Source organism: Rhinolophus sinicus, chromosome 1, assembly GCF_057876585.1.
Source record: "Rhinolophus sinicus isolate RSI-liver-muscle chromosome 1, RSI-T2T, whole genome shotgun sequence".
Taxonomy (NCBI): domain Eukaryota; kingdom Metazoa; phylum Chordata; class Mammalia; order Chiroptera; family Rhinolophidae; genus Rhinolophus; species Rhinolophus sinicus.
The window spans coordinates 114510980-114526329 of NC_142501.1; the positions used below are offsets into that span (position 1 = coordinate 114510980).

General features: G+C 38.7%; 1 protein-coding gene across 1 annotated transcript; it reads right to left on the reverse strand.

Annotated features, from left to right (window-relative positions):
* Nucleotides 1–1009: 1009 nt before the first annotated feature.
* Nucleotides 1010–14056, reverse strand: LOC148759223 (ankyrin repeat domain-containing protein 26-like). Its single transcript, XM_088793563.1, has 5 exons — nt 13067–14056; nt 11564–11713; nt 8385–8455; nt 7951–8044; nt 1010–1126 (listed from the first exon to the last, which is right to left on the reverse strand). Exons 1-5 carry the CDS (start codon nt 13976–13978, stop codon nt 1010–1012), a joined length of 1344 nt encoding a protein of 447 aa, XP_088649689.1. The 5' UTR covers nt 13979–14056.
* Between the last annotated feature and the right edge of the window lie 1294 nt (nt 14057–15350).

A 15350-nucleotide genomic window follows, 5' to 3' on the forward strand; every position in this document is an offset into this window, starting at 1 on the left:
AATTAAAGTATTATTAACATCCGCTTAAGATTGTTAGTATCAAACGTTACCCTATTATTAAATATCAGCTATAAAGCAGAGATCAGTATCAAAGGTGAAGAAGGAAAGTATAATATATGTGGGTGTTTCGAAAAGACAGAAAAATACCATTCGGAGCCTACTGACCACAGTCTACAGGAAGAAAAGAAATCATTCAAAATAGAAAGAGAAACCGGAAGGAAAAATCTGGTCAGAGTGGAAAGGAAAGGGGCAGGGCTTTAGAAGAAAGGACACTGGAGAGATGAGGTGTAACAGTCTCTTCAAGTCTGTTTTAAGAAGAGATCTTTGCCAGTACAATTTAATAAAATGAGAAGAATCCAAAACAATGCAGAGAAAGACAGTGACAGGAGGGAAAATAAACACTGAGGAGAATCAGAGAAAAACTTCATTCAGTTTGCAGCAAGGGCACGCCACGTGCGGGCTTCCCAGATGTTGGGAAACTTCCATTATTATCTGAGTGAGACGATTACTCATCTCATTCTTCTTTAGGTTATACATCTGGTTTGGTATGTATGACATGTTTTATAACTGAAAAAAGTAGAAAGAACACAGAAGCCAAATCAATAACACTTCTGATGATGTTAAACAAAACCACACATAGGTTTTTAGACATTAAACTGTTAGAATGCCGAAGGGAAGAACACTACTAAAGGAAGGAAAGATTACCAAAGAGAGCAAAGACATCTTGCAGAAATAAAGATTCAAGGGAGACCAGGAAGAGCGCAGTTGACAGTATATGCAAAAGACACTGTCATTACAGTTACAGGAATCATTAAAGAGTAGGTATAACATTTTGGCATTCACACAAGTTTGATTGTGCTGTGAGTTTCTGAAGTAAATTTTTAAGTAGGATAATGTGTTTAACTATGAAAATTACAGATATGAAATACATTTGTACTTAGGTTTTCATCAAGGAAGAGTTACAGTTAAATAGTAATTAATGGTTGACATGATCTGAAATATCAAAACCTTACCTGGTAACCTCTTTCTCTAATCCATCATTTGTCTTCTTGTGTTGATTCAAATCATATTGCAGAGATTCTGTTAACTTCTTATAGTACTCTAATTGTTTCTTTCCATCCTGAGACTTTGAAAAACATTTTTAAAGAAAGTTAGTTTTGAAAATCTAGAGACTCACTTCTTTCTTTAAAATATTATTCCTCATGAGTTCATTAGTAATATGTGTAGACAGGTGTATAAAATGTAGTTTATAAACCTGATGCCAGTAAGGACAGATTTCAAAAACAATGACTTTTCTTAAAACAGCTCAAATTGATTTTACAGTGTCATCATTGGTTTCCTGGAATTTAAATTGCCAAACTTTCTTAAAAACAGAGGTTTTCACATGTAAAAATACTAAGTGTTAAACCTGATTTAAATAGTGGCTTATTTACATTTCGGTTTGTAGAAATGCCTCCAGAGACATTTTCATCTACAGCTCAAGATTTTCCAGGGTTTATGGAATCACATTTTTCTACGATAATCACTGAAACTTCCCTGCAGTCCACCTTACATTATTGTGATCATCTGACATGAGCATCAGATGAAGACTCTCATTCTCTGTAAGCGTTCTTCCATAGGTTTCAATTTCTCCGTTTCTAGTAAATATTTTTCTCTTTAACTAAAGTTCATCTCCTCTATGTTATATGAAAACAAAACTGTTTCTTGATTCCTGTGACTTTTTCTGTCATCCTGTTTTTCTCCTTGGACTCTAACCCTCTTTAATGTGTGGCCTCATCCCCAGGTCCATATTTTCGCCACTTATTCTCTTCTTTTACAGAAGAATCTGACTTTCTGCCCTTATAACTGCGCTAAAACAGTTTTCAGGGTCATCTCTTTCTTTAGTCCTTATCCTGCTTTACTTCTTCGCAGCAACTGATGAGGATGCCCACACCCTTTCTGTGGTCTTCTCAGCCCAACTCTTTTCTAAACAGCAGCCCTGATAGTCAGTCCTTGACCCTTTTCTATTCCTCTTTTTAAATGCTCTCAGCTCCCTACATCCCAGTGCTTCAAACCACATTCCCTCATCTACAGTGGCAGCCCTCACCCCCTTACTGAGGTCTTCTGTACGTTCCTTTTTCCCCTCGAGTCCCTCATAGACAGCGCCCTCAACCACACACTCATAAACCATGACTTGCTATGGATCGGCTCATCTTGTACATTTTACGGGGATTCTTACCACTGTTACTGTGAGCGTAGCGTTATTTTCAGATCTTGGCAGCTCCTCACCCTTAGGATGCTGACCAGCATACTTTGTCCTGCTTTTCTCTCAGAATGCATAAGTTTTTCATAAGCTTCACATTGTCCGCTATTCGCCTTTCCATGTTTGTTTGCTCTTTTGAATAACTTCCTATTCCTTGGGACCTGACCTGACCTGACCTGACCTATGGAAGTGTTCTGAAATTCCTTTCACAAGTACACCCCTTATCTTGTTGGAAGGCTTGTCAGCTGGAACTACCCTTTCTTCCCAGTCCAGATGCTTCCTCTCAACATTGTGTGAATCAAATATCTTAACCCCGGTAATATCTCACCTGGGGGGAATCCTGAGATGAGAGTCTTCTAGAGAAAGAGGGCTATTGATTGAATTCGTTGAAACCTGTCGTAATTAAACTTTTGATTTACACGGTAGAGCTTATGGTGGCTGATAATTCTGTGGCGATGCTAATTACTTCCCCTAGGAATCTATAGTCGCTCATTATTTTGGTATTGTAAGGGACTGTTAGCATGAGAACTGCTACTTTAGCATAAGAACTGCTACCTTAAAGTTAAGATAGGGTTAACAGCCCTGAGCTTAAAATAACCTAATGGCCTAATTGTTATGTGAGACCAGATGCCTAACAGCTTATCTCCTGTTCTCTGAAGAAGCAATGGAGGCTTTTGTAGTTTATCTATAAACTAACTCTTTGAAGCACAGCTCAACGTGCACTCTCTAAGCATAGCTCAACCTGCACTCCCTAAGACTGAAAAAAATGACTTAATGCCTTAGCTATGTGAGAATTGTAGGTTAACCTGTACTCCCTAAAACTACGGAAAATTACTGAGTGCCTTAGAAACGATATAAAAACCCTTAGCTTTAAGGGCTGGGGGTCCTTGTTAAAACCCGCTGCGTCGGGCAGAGACGGGGACCCCAGCTAGCTGGAAATAAACCTCGCTGTGTAACTTGCATTATCGTGTCCTCTGTCTGTCTGAGGGGGGGCGATTCCAGGACTTAACAGTATAAGCTTAATCAGTTTTAGGTATGCTTACAATAAATTTTTCGATTTTTTGACATTCAGTATTATTTTACATTAATTTCATGTGTACTGCACAGTGGTTAGAATTTATATAATTTAAGAAAGTGATCCCCCTGACTCGTGCAGCACCCACCTGGCACTGTACGGAGTTATTGTGACAGTATTAACTATATTCCCTATGCTTTACATTACATCCCCATGACTATTTAGGAACTACCAATTTGTACTTCTTACTGCCTTCACCTTTAGCACCCTGCTCCTAACTCCTCTCCCATCTATCACCCTAAATTATCGAGTACTCATCTGATGCCATGCGTTGCTATTACAATATTATTAATATATTCCTTATACTATACCCTGGATCTCCATGACTAGTTTGTAACAACCAATTTGTACTTTTTAATCTCTCCCCTTTTAACCCACTTCACGAACCCCCTTCCAGCTGGCAACCAACAAACTATTCTTTGTATGTATGAGTTTTTTTTCTGTTTGTTCTGTTCTTAAATTCCACTGATAAGCAAAATCACATTGCATCTGTATTTCTCAATTTGACACACTCCACTCAGCACAACACCCTCCAGGTCCATCCATACCGCCACAGATGACCAGAACCCATTTCCTTCCATGGCCAAGCAATATTCCATTGCATGTATGTATCATCTCTTCTTCATCCATTCATCCATTGATAGGCCGCATGCACATCTTGGCCATTGTAAGGAATCCTGCAGTGAACATACTGATGTACACATCGCCTCGAATTAGCATTTTTCGGTTTCTTTGGATAAATACTCTGAAGTGGGATATCTGGGTCATTCTTTGACTCTTGTGATAGCCTTTGTTTAAAAGTCTATATTGTGTGATATAAGCATTAGTCCCACAGCTTTTTAAATTTCATGTTGTTTTCGTGAAATATCTTTTTCCATCCCTTTATTTTCAGTCTCTGTGTCTTTTGATCTGAAGCCAGTCTATTGTAGGGAACATATGTAAGGATCTTATTTTCTTATCTTTCAGCCACCTTGCGTTTTGACTGGAGCATTTAATCCATTTACACGTAAAATAATTGTGCGTAGATACATAGTTACTGCTATTTTATGATTGATATTTTTGTTTTTCCTTTTTTGTTCCTTTTAAAGAAGTCCCTCTAATGTTCCTTATAATACTGGTTTGGTACTGATGAACTCCTTTAGTTTTTGTTTTGTTTTGTTTTTTTCTCCAGAAAGCTCTTTATCTGTCCTATGACACTTAATTATAGCTTTGCTGGGTAGACAAATCTTAGCTGTAGGCATGTCTTCATCACTTTGAATATTTCTGCCAATCCCTTCAGGCCCACGAAGTTGCTCTTGAGAAATCAGCTGCTACTCTCATGGGTGCTCCTTTACAGATTACTAAGAGCCTTTTTCTTGCTGTTTTCAAAAGTCTTTATTTGCATCTAAACTTTGGCATTTTAATTTTGACGTATCTTGGTATGGGCCTGTTGGGGCTCATCTTCTTTGAAACTCTGTGATTTCTGGGCTTATATGTCCATTTCCTTCACCAAGTTAGGGAAGTTTTCAGACATTATTTCTTCAAGTACATTTTGAACCCCTTCATTTCTTTCTTCTTCTCGTACTACCCGTATGATGAGACTGTTGTTATGCTTGACATTCTCAGAGTTCCCTTAAGCTATCCTCATAGTTTGGATTCTTTTTGCTGGTCTCATTGGGTAGTCTCTGCTACCATAGCTTCTAAATCGCTCATGCGATTCTCTGCTTCATCTAATCAGTTTTCATTCCCTTGAAGACATTCGCTTTTTCAGTTATTTTATTCTTCACTTATGACTGGTTCAATTTTTTTGTTTTCTATCTTCATTTTTGTGTTTCCTATCTGTTAGTTGAAGTTCTCCTTGAGGTCACTGAGCATCCTAACAACCAGTGTTTGGAACTCTGCATCTGCTAGATTGCTCTTCTCTATCTTGCTCAGTATTTTTCTGGAGGTTTGCTCTGTTCTTTTATTTGGCATACGTTTCTTTGACTCCCCATTTTGGCTTCCTCCCAGTGTTTGTTTCTATGTATTTGGTAGGGCTGCTGTGTCTCCCAGACCTATTGGAGTGTCCTCATGTAGTAGGTGTCCTGTGGGGCCCAGTGGCACGTACTAGCTGTTAACTAGAGCCGGGTGCTATAGGAGTGTCCTTTGTGTGGGTTGTCTGTACTCTCACGTTGTAGTGCAGCCTTGGTTGCTGTTGGCATGTCAATGGGAGGTATTGATTGTCAGACTGTTTGGTTGAGGACTGACCATGACTACAGTGGAGGAGCTGTTTTTGCAGGGGCTGCCCCTATAGAGCAGGATTCGCTGTAGCATGGCACTGGTGTCTACCCTGTATACACTTTGGTTGTATCTTCCTGGCAGGCACCCCGGTGATGCTCCCGCTCTGTCCAAAGATGGCCTCCAAGTATGTCAGCCCTAGGGACTCCTGGAAGCGGCCCGGCCACAGGCCTAGTTCAGCTGCAGCCTGTGTCCTGCCCAGGGCTACCTAGCTTGACCACAAAGCAGGATGCAGATGGCTGCCACCCGCACCGGCTTTGGAGGTGCCTGAAGAGTTCCAGTTGTGAACCACAGCCAGCTTCCACTAGTGCCATCTTGGGTCTGCACAGCAAGAGGTAAAGGTCAGCTGAAGCCACACACTGCTTGTTTGGGTTTTGTGAAAATTTGAGAGGTTTTAGGAAAGTCTGCAGCACGAGCCAAGACAGGATGTTTTTTTTTTTTTTTTGGAAACACCACTGGAAGCAGCTTGGATTTGCTCCCTAGTTAGGTGGGGCAGGTTCTCAGGGATTCACCAGGGTGGGATGGACATTGTTAGCCACGTTGATGTAGACTCAAGAGATGGCGGCTCCCATGTCTCACACCGCAACGGGTGATGGATCAGTTCAGAAAGAATGGATTCTACAAGCACCTCTGTGTGGGAGAAAGCTCCCTTCCAGCCGTCAACCTAAAGCCAGAAAACGTATTTCCTTTCCTTATGTCCCTGACATCTTTTGAACTACTGCCCAGAGTTGGAGCTCAGAGCAAGTGAGTCCCTCAGTTAGTAATCCCATTCCCAAGTCCTTTAAGAGAATTGACTGGGACTCTAGCCATCCTTCATCTCACCCAGCCACTGGTTTCCACACCCAGAAGTTATGGGGACATCTCTCTCCAGCACTGGAATCCTGGGCTAGGATGCCTGGTGTGGAGCTGGGACCACTTGCACCTCCAGGTGGACCACCGCATCCACGATATCCCTCCCGATTTTTAACAGTCAAACAGGGGTCTGGCATCAGCTTGTTCTGTTTTTCTGCCCCTCCTACCAGTTTCGAGGTGACTTCTTCTGTATGTCCTTAGTGGTAGGACGACTTTGGTTGAACTAGACTTCAGGTGATGCTCAGTGATGATTGTTCTGTAGTTTAGTTGTAATTTTGATGTGGTCATGAGAGGAGGCAAGCATGGCATTTACCTACTCTGCTATCTAGACCACAAATCCCCAATTTTTCAATTTTTGATACTTCAATAGATTTCTTTATAAAACTGCCATGTGACAACTCCTGGAACTACCATTCACGTAAGACTCCTTTTCAACACATTATCATGTCACTCATATGAAAAGTATGCTAACGTAATGTGACTTAATTGACAAGAAGTCTAGACAAAAATTTTTTTCAAAGTTTCTTTGGCCACAAAAAGGACCATCAGCACAATCTTCTGTTTCCCTTGATGGGCATGTCTGTCTAATGAAATTGCTTAGACCTGGCTACTGTGACTGAAATACACCAGCTGGAAGGTACATCTACGTCATTGGTCCACCACAGGGGTCACAATGCGATCTTAGGATGGGAAATCCTAGGGAGCCTCTCCTCCAGAGGACAGGAGGATGTCAGGGGAATGTTGTTCTGCTTAGGAAACAGTGATACAGTTTTCCCTGTCCATCGGGAAATTGTCATCCTGGATGACACATCAATCTTTTCTGACATCGAACTGTTAAATCTTTAAAAGCGTATGATTAACTCAAGTGAATGGAAAAAGATTAGTTTCTAAACTTGCAAAGCTAGGAGCACTATGTTACTATGTAAGGCCTTGATTGGACATTCATTTCTACTTTTACACTTGCATCTGTTTTCTTTTTCAAAATCCAACAAAGAGAAAAGTATATTCTTTTCAGGAAACATTTGCACAATGACCCAGTATTCTTTAATGATGAAGAAAACAAATTAGAACATTAAAAGTAATTTGTTCTCCAAATCTCACTAAAGGGTTTACATTTCAAGGGAAATTCAGAATTCTGGATCAAATCCTTACTCAAATGCCTGGACTCAAACAGATATTTGTAGTCCGATGTTTGTGACAGCATAATTAGCAACAGCCAAAAGTTGGAAAAACCCAAATGTTGGACAAACGAAACGATAAATGAAACGTGGTATACATCAAATATTGCCTTTAGACTATCGCAATCTTTTTTTATAAAATTCTTACCACAAAAATCATTAATTTTATGAACTGAGATTTCTTTCTCTGTGGAGAGGAATTACATTACTCCCAGCAAGTAGTATCAACATGGATACGGTACTTTTATTAACGAGACTGTTCTTATTGTCTAAAATAGTATTATATGCTACTATGACAGACATAAAAATTCCTTTGCAGTATGACAGAAATGAAGAGACTAACTTACCAAGCTTGTACCTGACAGGTTCCTGCGAAGGTGTTCGATTATGCCCTCTAGCTTTTTATTTATCGTTTTTATGACAGCATTTTGAGTTTCAAGCCTAAAGTGAATATTTTGACATAATTATTCTCACACATTGACTTTAAAGCATACCACATAATCTCTGAACAAATATCTGAAGGTGCAACTACATAAAATCTTACAAATTCAAAAGCGCATGATTTGGCAATTGTGCCATTTTTCTAGTTGTGAATTGTGGACAATGTGCAAAAGTAGAGATAATGTACACAAATTACTCTTTTCAAGGTAGCTCAAAGCTGACATTTTGACCCAGCTTCACACTCATGTGTTTATTGTTATAACTGATCTAATTGTCATAATACACTACACGTCTGCTTTATAAATACTCAAGGTACTTTCTGTGCTGCTTTAAATTATACCTTTGCACATGATCTTGGATCTTCTCGGTACATTGCGCATCCTCTGCATGTCGGGCACTTGCTTCTTGCTGCTAAAATAAAGAAAAAGTGATGTTGAAGTACTGATGATCTATGACATCTGACAATTAAGTTCGCAAACTTGTTGCATGATGTTGCTCCCCTTTTTTTTTTATATGTGTGAGGGATTGTTCATTATGAATTTCTACCAACTGGACAAACAGTTAACCAAGTTTACTCTTTGGAAGTGCTGAAACGGTTGTGTGAAAAAGTTAAGACGGCCTGAACTTTTAGCCAACGACTCATTGCTCTTGTATCACGACAATGCACCAGCTCACATGGCGCTGTCCGTGAGGGAGATTTTAGCCTGTAAACAAATAACTGTATTACAACACCCTCCCTACTCACCTGATCTGGGCCCCAATGACTAAATATGTCATTACCCAAAGATAAAGAAAATATGGAAAGGAAGACTATTTGATGACATTCAGGACATCAAGGGTAATATGATGACAGCAATGATGGCCATTCCAGAAAAAGAGTTCCCAAATTGCTTTGAACTGTGAACTAGGTGGTGGCAGCGGTGCATAGCTTCCCAAAGGGACCTTTGTGACTGTAGTGATAGTCAGCAAGGAGGTATGTAGCACTTTTTCTAGAATGAGTTCTCACACTTAATTATCATACCTTGTAGTACAAATGACCTGAGAAGTCACACATACTGTATTCCAAGCATCCCATCAACTCTAATTTTAAATATTCACGTACGTGAATTACCAGCCTATTCCAGGGAGTTTGAAAGCTAACAGGCTACTCTTGGGGGCAGTCAGACAGTTCATGGAATAGTTTGAGGGGCAGTAATTAAACAAGAGCAAAATGCCTGGGCTTTTATCCCAAGTCCATCAGTTATTAGCTGGGTGACCTTGAGCAAAATACTTAAATTTTTTGGGTCTCAGTTTCTTCATGTATAAAATGAGACAATAGTGGCATCTACCTCACTGGGATATGGGGAAGATTAAATTAGGGAACATATGTAATAGAAAAGGACACGGCACACAGTAAAATCAAAGGGTTTGCAGTTAGCATTATTAGTGTTGCTGTATTTTAAGTTCTAATACAATTTGATATTTACATGGATGGGATGCCAATGGAAGTGGTCTGTTACACCAGTTACAGTGAAATCATTCATCAAACTATTGGCAATGTCAGCAAATGGGGAGCATTAAGCCCGGAATAGAACCCCAGTACTAAAATCCTTTTACCAATTCCACTAGCCAACAGTACATTTTCTCTGCTTGTAATAATTTATACGTTACTATGTCTCTGTACCACTCAGTGGGTAATGAGTAAGGACTGCAATGCAAATACCACCTCCTGGATTGAGCATACAATTTACATGACCATGAGAGGCAGGGTAAAGCCACTGACATGGAAATAACGGACTCTAGTGCCAAACCCAACTTCCCAAATCAATTCATTCCCAGCAACTGATTAGGTTGGGATGTGTTAGCAAGCACTCAGAAGAGTAGATGAAAGCACCATGCTCTGGCAGATCAGAAAAGGCATCCTCAGAACTGTACAGTAAGAACGTGCTATCAATCTGTACACCCTGTCTGGCTGCAGAGAGGAAGGGCTGGTTCCCTGTTATTTTATTTTTTTTATTTTCATGGAGGGGGGAAAACGACCATTTCATTGAACAATTTTCTATTAGATTCGTGCTTTCAATTTTATACATAATTGTGAGAAATACTTTCAGAATACAAGTTTAATTATATCAATGTCTCCAAGGGGAAGTATTGGTTTGGTATAAAATATTTAATTTTATCCTAACAACTGTTAAAGAAAACATTTTCAATTTATGCAAGGATAGGTGCCATCATATCAAATACTATTTCCCCTTAGACAAACTTATACTTAGAAAGACAGAATTCTCTTTCATGAAAAATTAAAACTATGTCAAATTTTGGGCTTGATTGCTCTGCACAGACTATCTGACAAGTTCTGAGGAACATGAGTTCAATGAGAATTGGAACAGTCAGAGAAAGCTTCACGGAGAGGTGAGACTGGGAGCGAGAAATCCGGGGGCAGGGAAATCAAAACATTGGCTCCCCCATAGCTTGTCAACTCGTGTTCATAGCAGAATTATTAACAGTCAAAAAGTGGAAACAACACAAAGTCCCATCAACTGATGAATGGGTAAGTATTTTGTCCACAAAGTGAAGTAATGTTGGGCAATAGGAAGAAATAGCTAACAATTGATATGTGCCACAACACGGTTGAACCCTGGAAATGAGATGTTACGTGAAAGAAGCCAGTCACAAAGGACCTCGTATCTTGTGATTCCATTTACATGAAACATCCAAAATAGGCAAATCTATAGAGACAGAAAGTAGATTGGTGGTTGCCTGAGGCTGGGAGAGACAGGAAGACGGGTGACAGCTAAGTGATGTGGGGTTTCTTTTGGGGGTCATGGAAATGTTCTATAATTGTGGTGATAGTTCCACAATTCTCTGAATGTAACAAGAGACATTGAATTGTATATTTTAAATGGCTGAAATATGATATGGGAATTGCATCCCAATGAAGATTAAAAAGAAAAAAAACAATAGTAAATCTAGATTATTTTCTTAATTCTCTATTGTGGGTGTGCATAATATAATGATCTACGTATTTCTATACTTTTAAAATATTTCTAAAATGAAAACAAAATGAAGGAAATGCCTACTTCAACTGGTTTGTATAATGAACTTTCTGTACAAGTCAGTCTGAAGTCCATGAAACATATGCCAATGCTGTAACCGTTCACAAAAGCGATGATAAGAAATAAGACAAATGTCTGAATTGTGCTAGTAAACATTATCTTCTGATCTTAAATGGCTGCTCATCGTGGTCATGGACCTATCACTACAAAAGATTGTTTAGTAGGAAAAAAGTCTCTCGATTTCTATGAGGAACTCTGCCTATTTCTCAACGTTACCAAGGGTATAGACTACAAACACATACAATGCAAATAGCAGGATGGAAGCCAGAATTTAAGGAAGAAGTGCATTATAAAGATAATAAAATTATAATAAATTAAGTACAAGGAAAACACAAAAGAGAGCTGCCTTGAAAATCAGCATCCTAAAACACTTTATATTAATCAACTATCGATGAACTGTTGACAGGTTACATTTCACACATACCTGACTTGGGAGTTGCTCTAATGTCTTGAAATCCTGCCTCTCAGCTTCTGAATTCATATGCTGATGTGATCTAACCTGCAGTGAAGCCTCTGACTTAGGCAGTTTTTTTATGGTGTCCGGTAGCTCTCGTTGAAGTTGTCTCCCAACCACCTAGGAAGATGATTCTGTTAGTGATTTTATAATCCCATCTATTAAATTACGTTAAAATTCGCTAACTCTAACATATTAATACAATACATAGCTTGAAAAAGATCACCCCACGCATCAGTTCACCTTCTTTTCTTCTTTTGGACAAATTCTGTTTACTGAATCTGGGTAAGACACAGAAGGTGTGATCCTGCTGCCCACTCACTATTACGTAGGTTACTTGAACAACAGATTCAGCCCCACTCTCCACTTCCCCTGATGAAGCTGCAAAGCTTAACAATCTCCTGACATCTCAAGGGGAGCTAGGTATGTCGGTGGGACTAGTGGTAGTCAATTCTACATTGTGGAATGTTTTCCCCCTTTTTTATCACAGGTTTAAATTGACTTCACAGGTCCTCACGTATGCAGTCCACTGCTCACAACCTTCCAACAGATTCCTGTATCTTAGAAGAAAAGCGACTCATTCCACTGGTCTTCAGGGCCCCAGGTAACACGGCCTGGACCTCCCTTCCTGCTACACATGAATCCTGCCACCCCTCACTCGTCTGAAAATGGAGACCCAATGCCAAATTAATAAATCAGAGACCGCTGCAATTCTCTTTGAAATGGACAAACTTATGTCCAAATGATAGTAAATGGGCCTTGCGATGAGAAATATGAATTTGTAAAAATATTCAGAGACTATTATTCATAGCAGTGGGAAGATTAAATCAAGTAGAGTTTTGATAGAACTCCTCACATTTGTCCCAAATTATGATTTAATGAAAAATTAGCTGCCTTTAAAGAGGTCACAGTTCATAAGAATACATTATTTGAGACTGAAATAGTTCCAATTTATATCAAATTGACATGAATAAAAACAAAATTATACCAACTAAAACGTGGAAGAAACTACTGAGGGAAAGGGACAGCATCTACACTTCAGTTCATGGGGGAAATCTAGAATTAACTGTCTAGGTAATCCACTTAATTGAACCCTTATCTCTAAAAACTCTGTTTGCATAGGAGCATTTCCATTTATCTGCTTCATAATGGTACTGCAATGTGGTAACACAAAGATGAAAATTATTAGTGAAGCGGTCTAAGACTAAATCATTCATATCAATGTGTATCTATTAATAATTTATACCTTAAAATTTCATAGTCAACACAATGCCTTTACTCACAGGAAAGCACCTCACAGGTCTAAGTTTTATTGGCTGGATACAATGTATGCTTTTAAGCTGTTAGAGCAAATACATTTGTAATCTATGTATGTTTAATATTCAGCTAGTTTGCAACATTTAGCCATCATCAAATATTTGAACACTGAATTTTCTTCCAGGAAATTTGAAAACTATCTTTCTGGATACTTACTTCTTTTTCTGATTTATCCTTTTCATACTGGCACATTCTTCCATTCAAGTGATTCAATTTGTTGACAAAATCCTGATGTTCCTCTTTCAACATACGATCTTGTTTTTCAAATACAGCTTGAAGCGCTTTTTTGAGCTGCTGAAGCTGCTCTTGAATATTCATTCCTGAGTTTTCCTTATTGTCACTTTTGTTGAACGCATCACCCAGTTGCCGTGGAAGAAGCATCTTTCCACTTTGCAGGTCAGAACCTTTCTCCTTTGGGGAGTCCGGCTCTCCAGTATATGTGCTCACTTTTCCTTGTTTCCTTTGATGCACGTGTTCAATTTTTTCCTCTTGACACTGAGTTTGGTTTGGGTCTTTCAGTACAGGTTCAAAAACCAATGTCCTGTCTCTGACAGCATATCTAGTGTGAGGGAGCTCAGTGTCTAAGCTATTGGATTTACTTTGAGCTTTAGAAAGTTGCTGAAAAAGAATCTCAGTGTTTTCTTTTAGGTTACACCTAGCAAACCTGATTTTGTCCATGAAATGCAAGCATTCATCTCTTAATCCCTGGAAAGCATTTCGTAGGTGTCTTATTAATTGCTTACAAAGCTCATAATGATGGAGAGAAGCACTAGCCAGCATATAAAGGTTGGATTCCGCTTCTATTTTCAATCTTTCTTTGCTTCGACTTTCATTCTCCAGTTGAGAGTTCAGCATTGTATTCTCGGCTGTTGGAACATTAAGCTGTCTGTTATATTCAAATATTGTTTTTGTTAGTGTTTTGTCATTCAGTTTTATCGTCTTTTGAAGACGGTCATCCTTTTGTTTTACATTTGCAGTGTCCTCAAAGTATTTTTTTTCCATTTCCTGATTCTGAGGTTTCAGTGTGTCCAGTTGCAGTCTTAGTATGGCGATTTCATCCCGTAACATCTGATTTTCACGCAACAGGTCTTTTTCTTTTTCGCAACTCTCAGAAACCTAAGTAAAACAAAGGAGACTTGTAGCTAGCACTCAATGAAATGGCATATCATGATATCGTTTGAAATTAAAGAAGAACCTAAATGTTTATATAATGAAAAGGTTGTAGTAAGTGGATATCCCATTGGAAAAATACAACATTGAATGCAAACCTCCAACTTTATACAAGCATAAATTCCCCAGAGTTAAAAAAAATTTAATGTAAGATGCTGAATCCATGAAAGTAAAAAAGAGAACTTTAAAATCATAAGAGAATTTTAAGAGTCTCAGAACTGGAAAGGCAGCAAACCCAGAAGGCATGAAATAAAAGAGTAAGAAGTTTGACTACATTTTAAAATAGAGGTTACCGTCTGAATATACACCTATCCCACAGTAAGAGTATTCACTCTGCATATATTTGGACTGATTACATTTCCTAGAATTCTTTTTCCAAGAATACTCAAAATATATTTTACTTTTCTAATATTTTCAGAGTCACCTATGAGATTAAATCTACTAATCACTGATAAATCTAGGCATTGCGCTAAGCACTTCTTTATACATCAATGAACTCATTTCGTTATCACAATCTCGAACAGAATGATTGAAAAGAGGAGCAAGGTCAGGATTTTCCCCAGGACTTTGGACTCTACAATAGTATGCTTGCTGCTCTTCTAGTGTAAACATATAAATTCAAAAGACGCCTTAGATTTCAAAATACTCAGGGAAAATAAGCTAAAAATTATAGAGCTCTTCTTAGAAAATAGTGAGATTATTTGCTGCTGCAATAAGTGTTATTTCCCTTTCATGATGTTGAAAGGAGAAATAAATGTGAAATAGGGGAAAATACACTGACTTCTTTGAATAAAATACTCACCACTAAATTATCACTAAGTATATATCGTGGCATCCAATATCTTCAAAAGTTCCTAGTACTGAAGTAGGACTCTACTGGGAGCAAATTGTTCCTTTTCTCAAAAGCAGGACAAGGAGATCTAAAAGACGGTCTCTGACCTGGCTATGCTTCTACTCCTTACAATCAGTGGAAGTGAAAACTAACCTCTCTGCTAACACAGCAAGGGGATGAAATCCCTGCCTCAAACTGAAACTTCTGTTCTCAGTAGCAATAGAGTTGAGATTGTAAAAAGCTCATTGATCCATGTAAAAAGTATTGAAAGCCTCCCCTATAGATGAGACATTGGGAACGTCACTACTTGATTGTTGGACATAAATGGATTTCAGTCAAGAATATCATTTATTGCAATGGACGGAAAATCTCACTTCCCCTAAAATACACACACACACACACACACACACACACACACCTTTAACATCCTCTAGAATT

What these genes read in the sequence shown, in the direction of transcription:
- LOC148759223 (XM_088793563.1), bottom strand. Translation starts at nt 13,978, where the DNA reads ATGTTACGGGATGAAATCGCCATACTAAGACTGCAACTGGACACACTG. An exon ending in ATCCAAGATCATGTGCAAAG is followed by an intron (nt 8,045 to 8,384) that starts GTATAATTTAAA and finishes TATTCACTTTAG; the next exon opens with GCTTGAAACTCAAAATGCTG. An exon ending in ACCTGTCAGGTACAAGCTTG is followed by an intron (nt 1,127 to 7,950) that starts GTAAGTTAGTCT and finishes TGTTTTTCAAAG; the next exon opens with TCTCAGGATGGAAAGAAACA.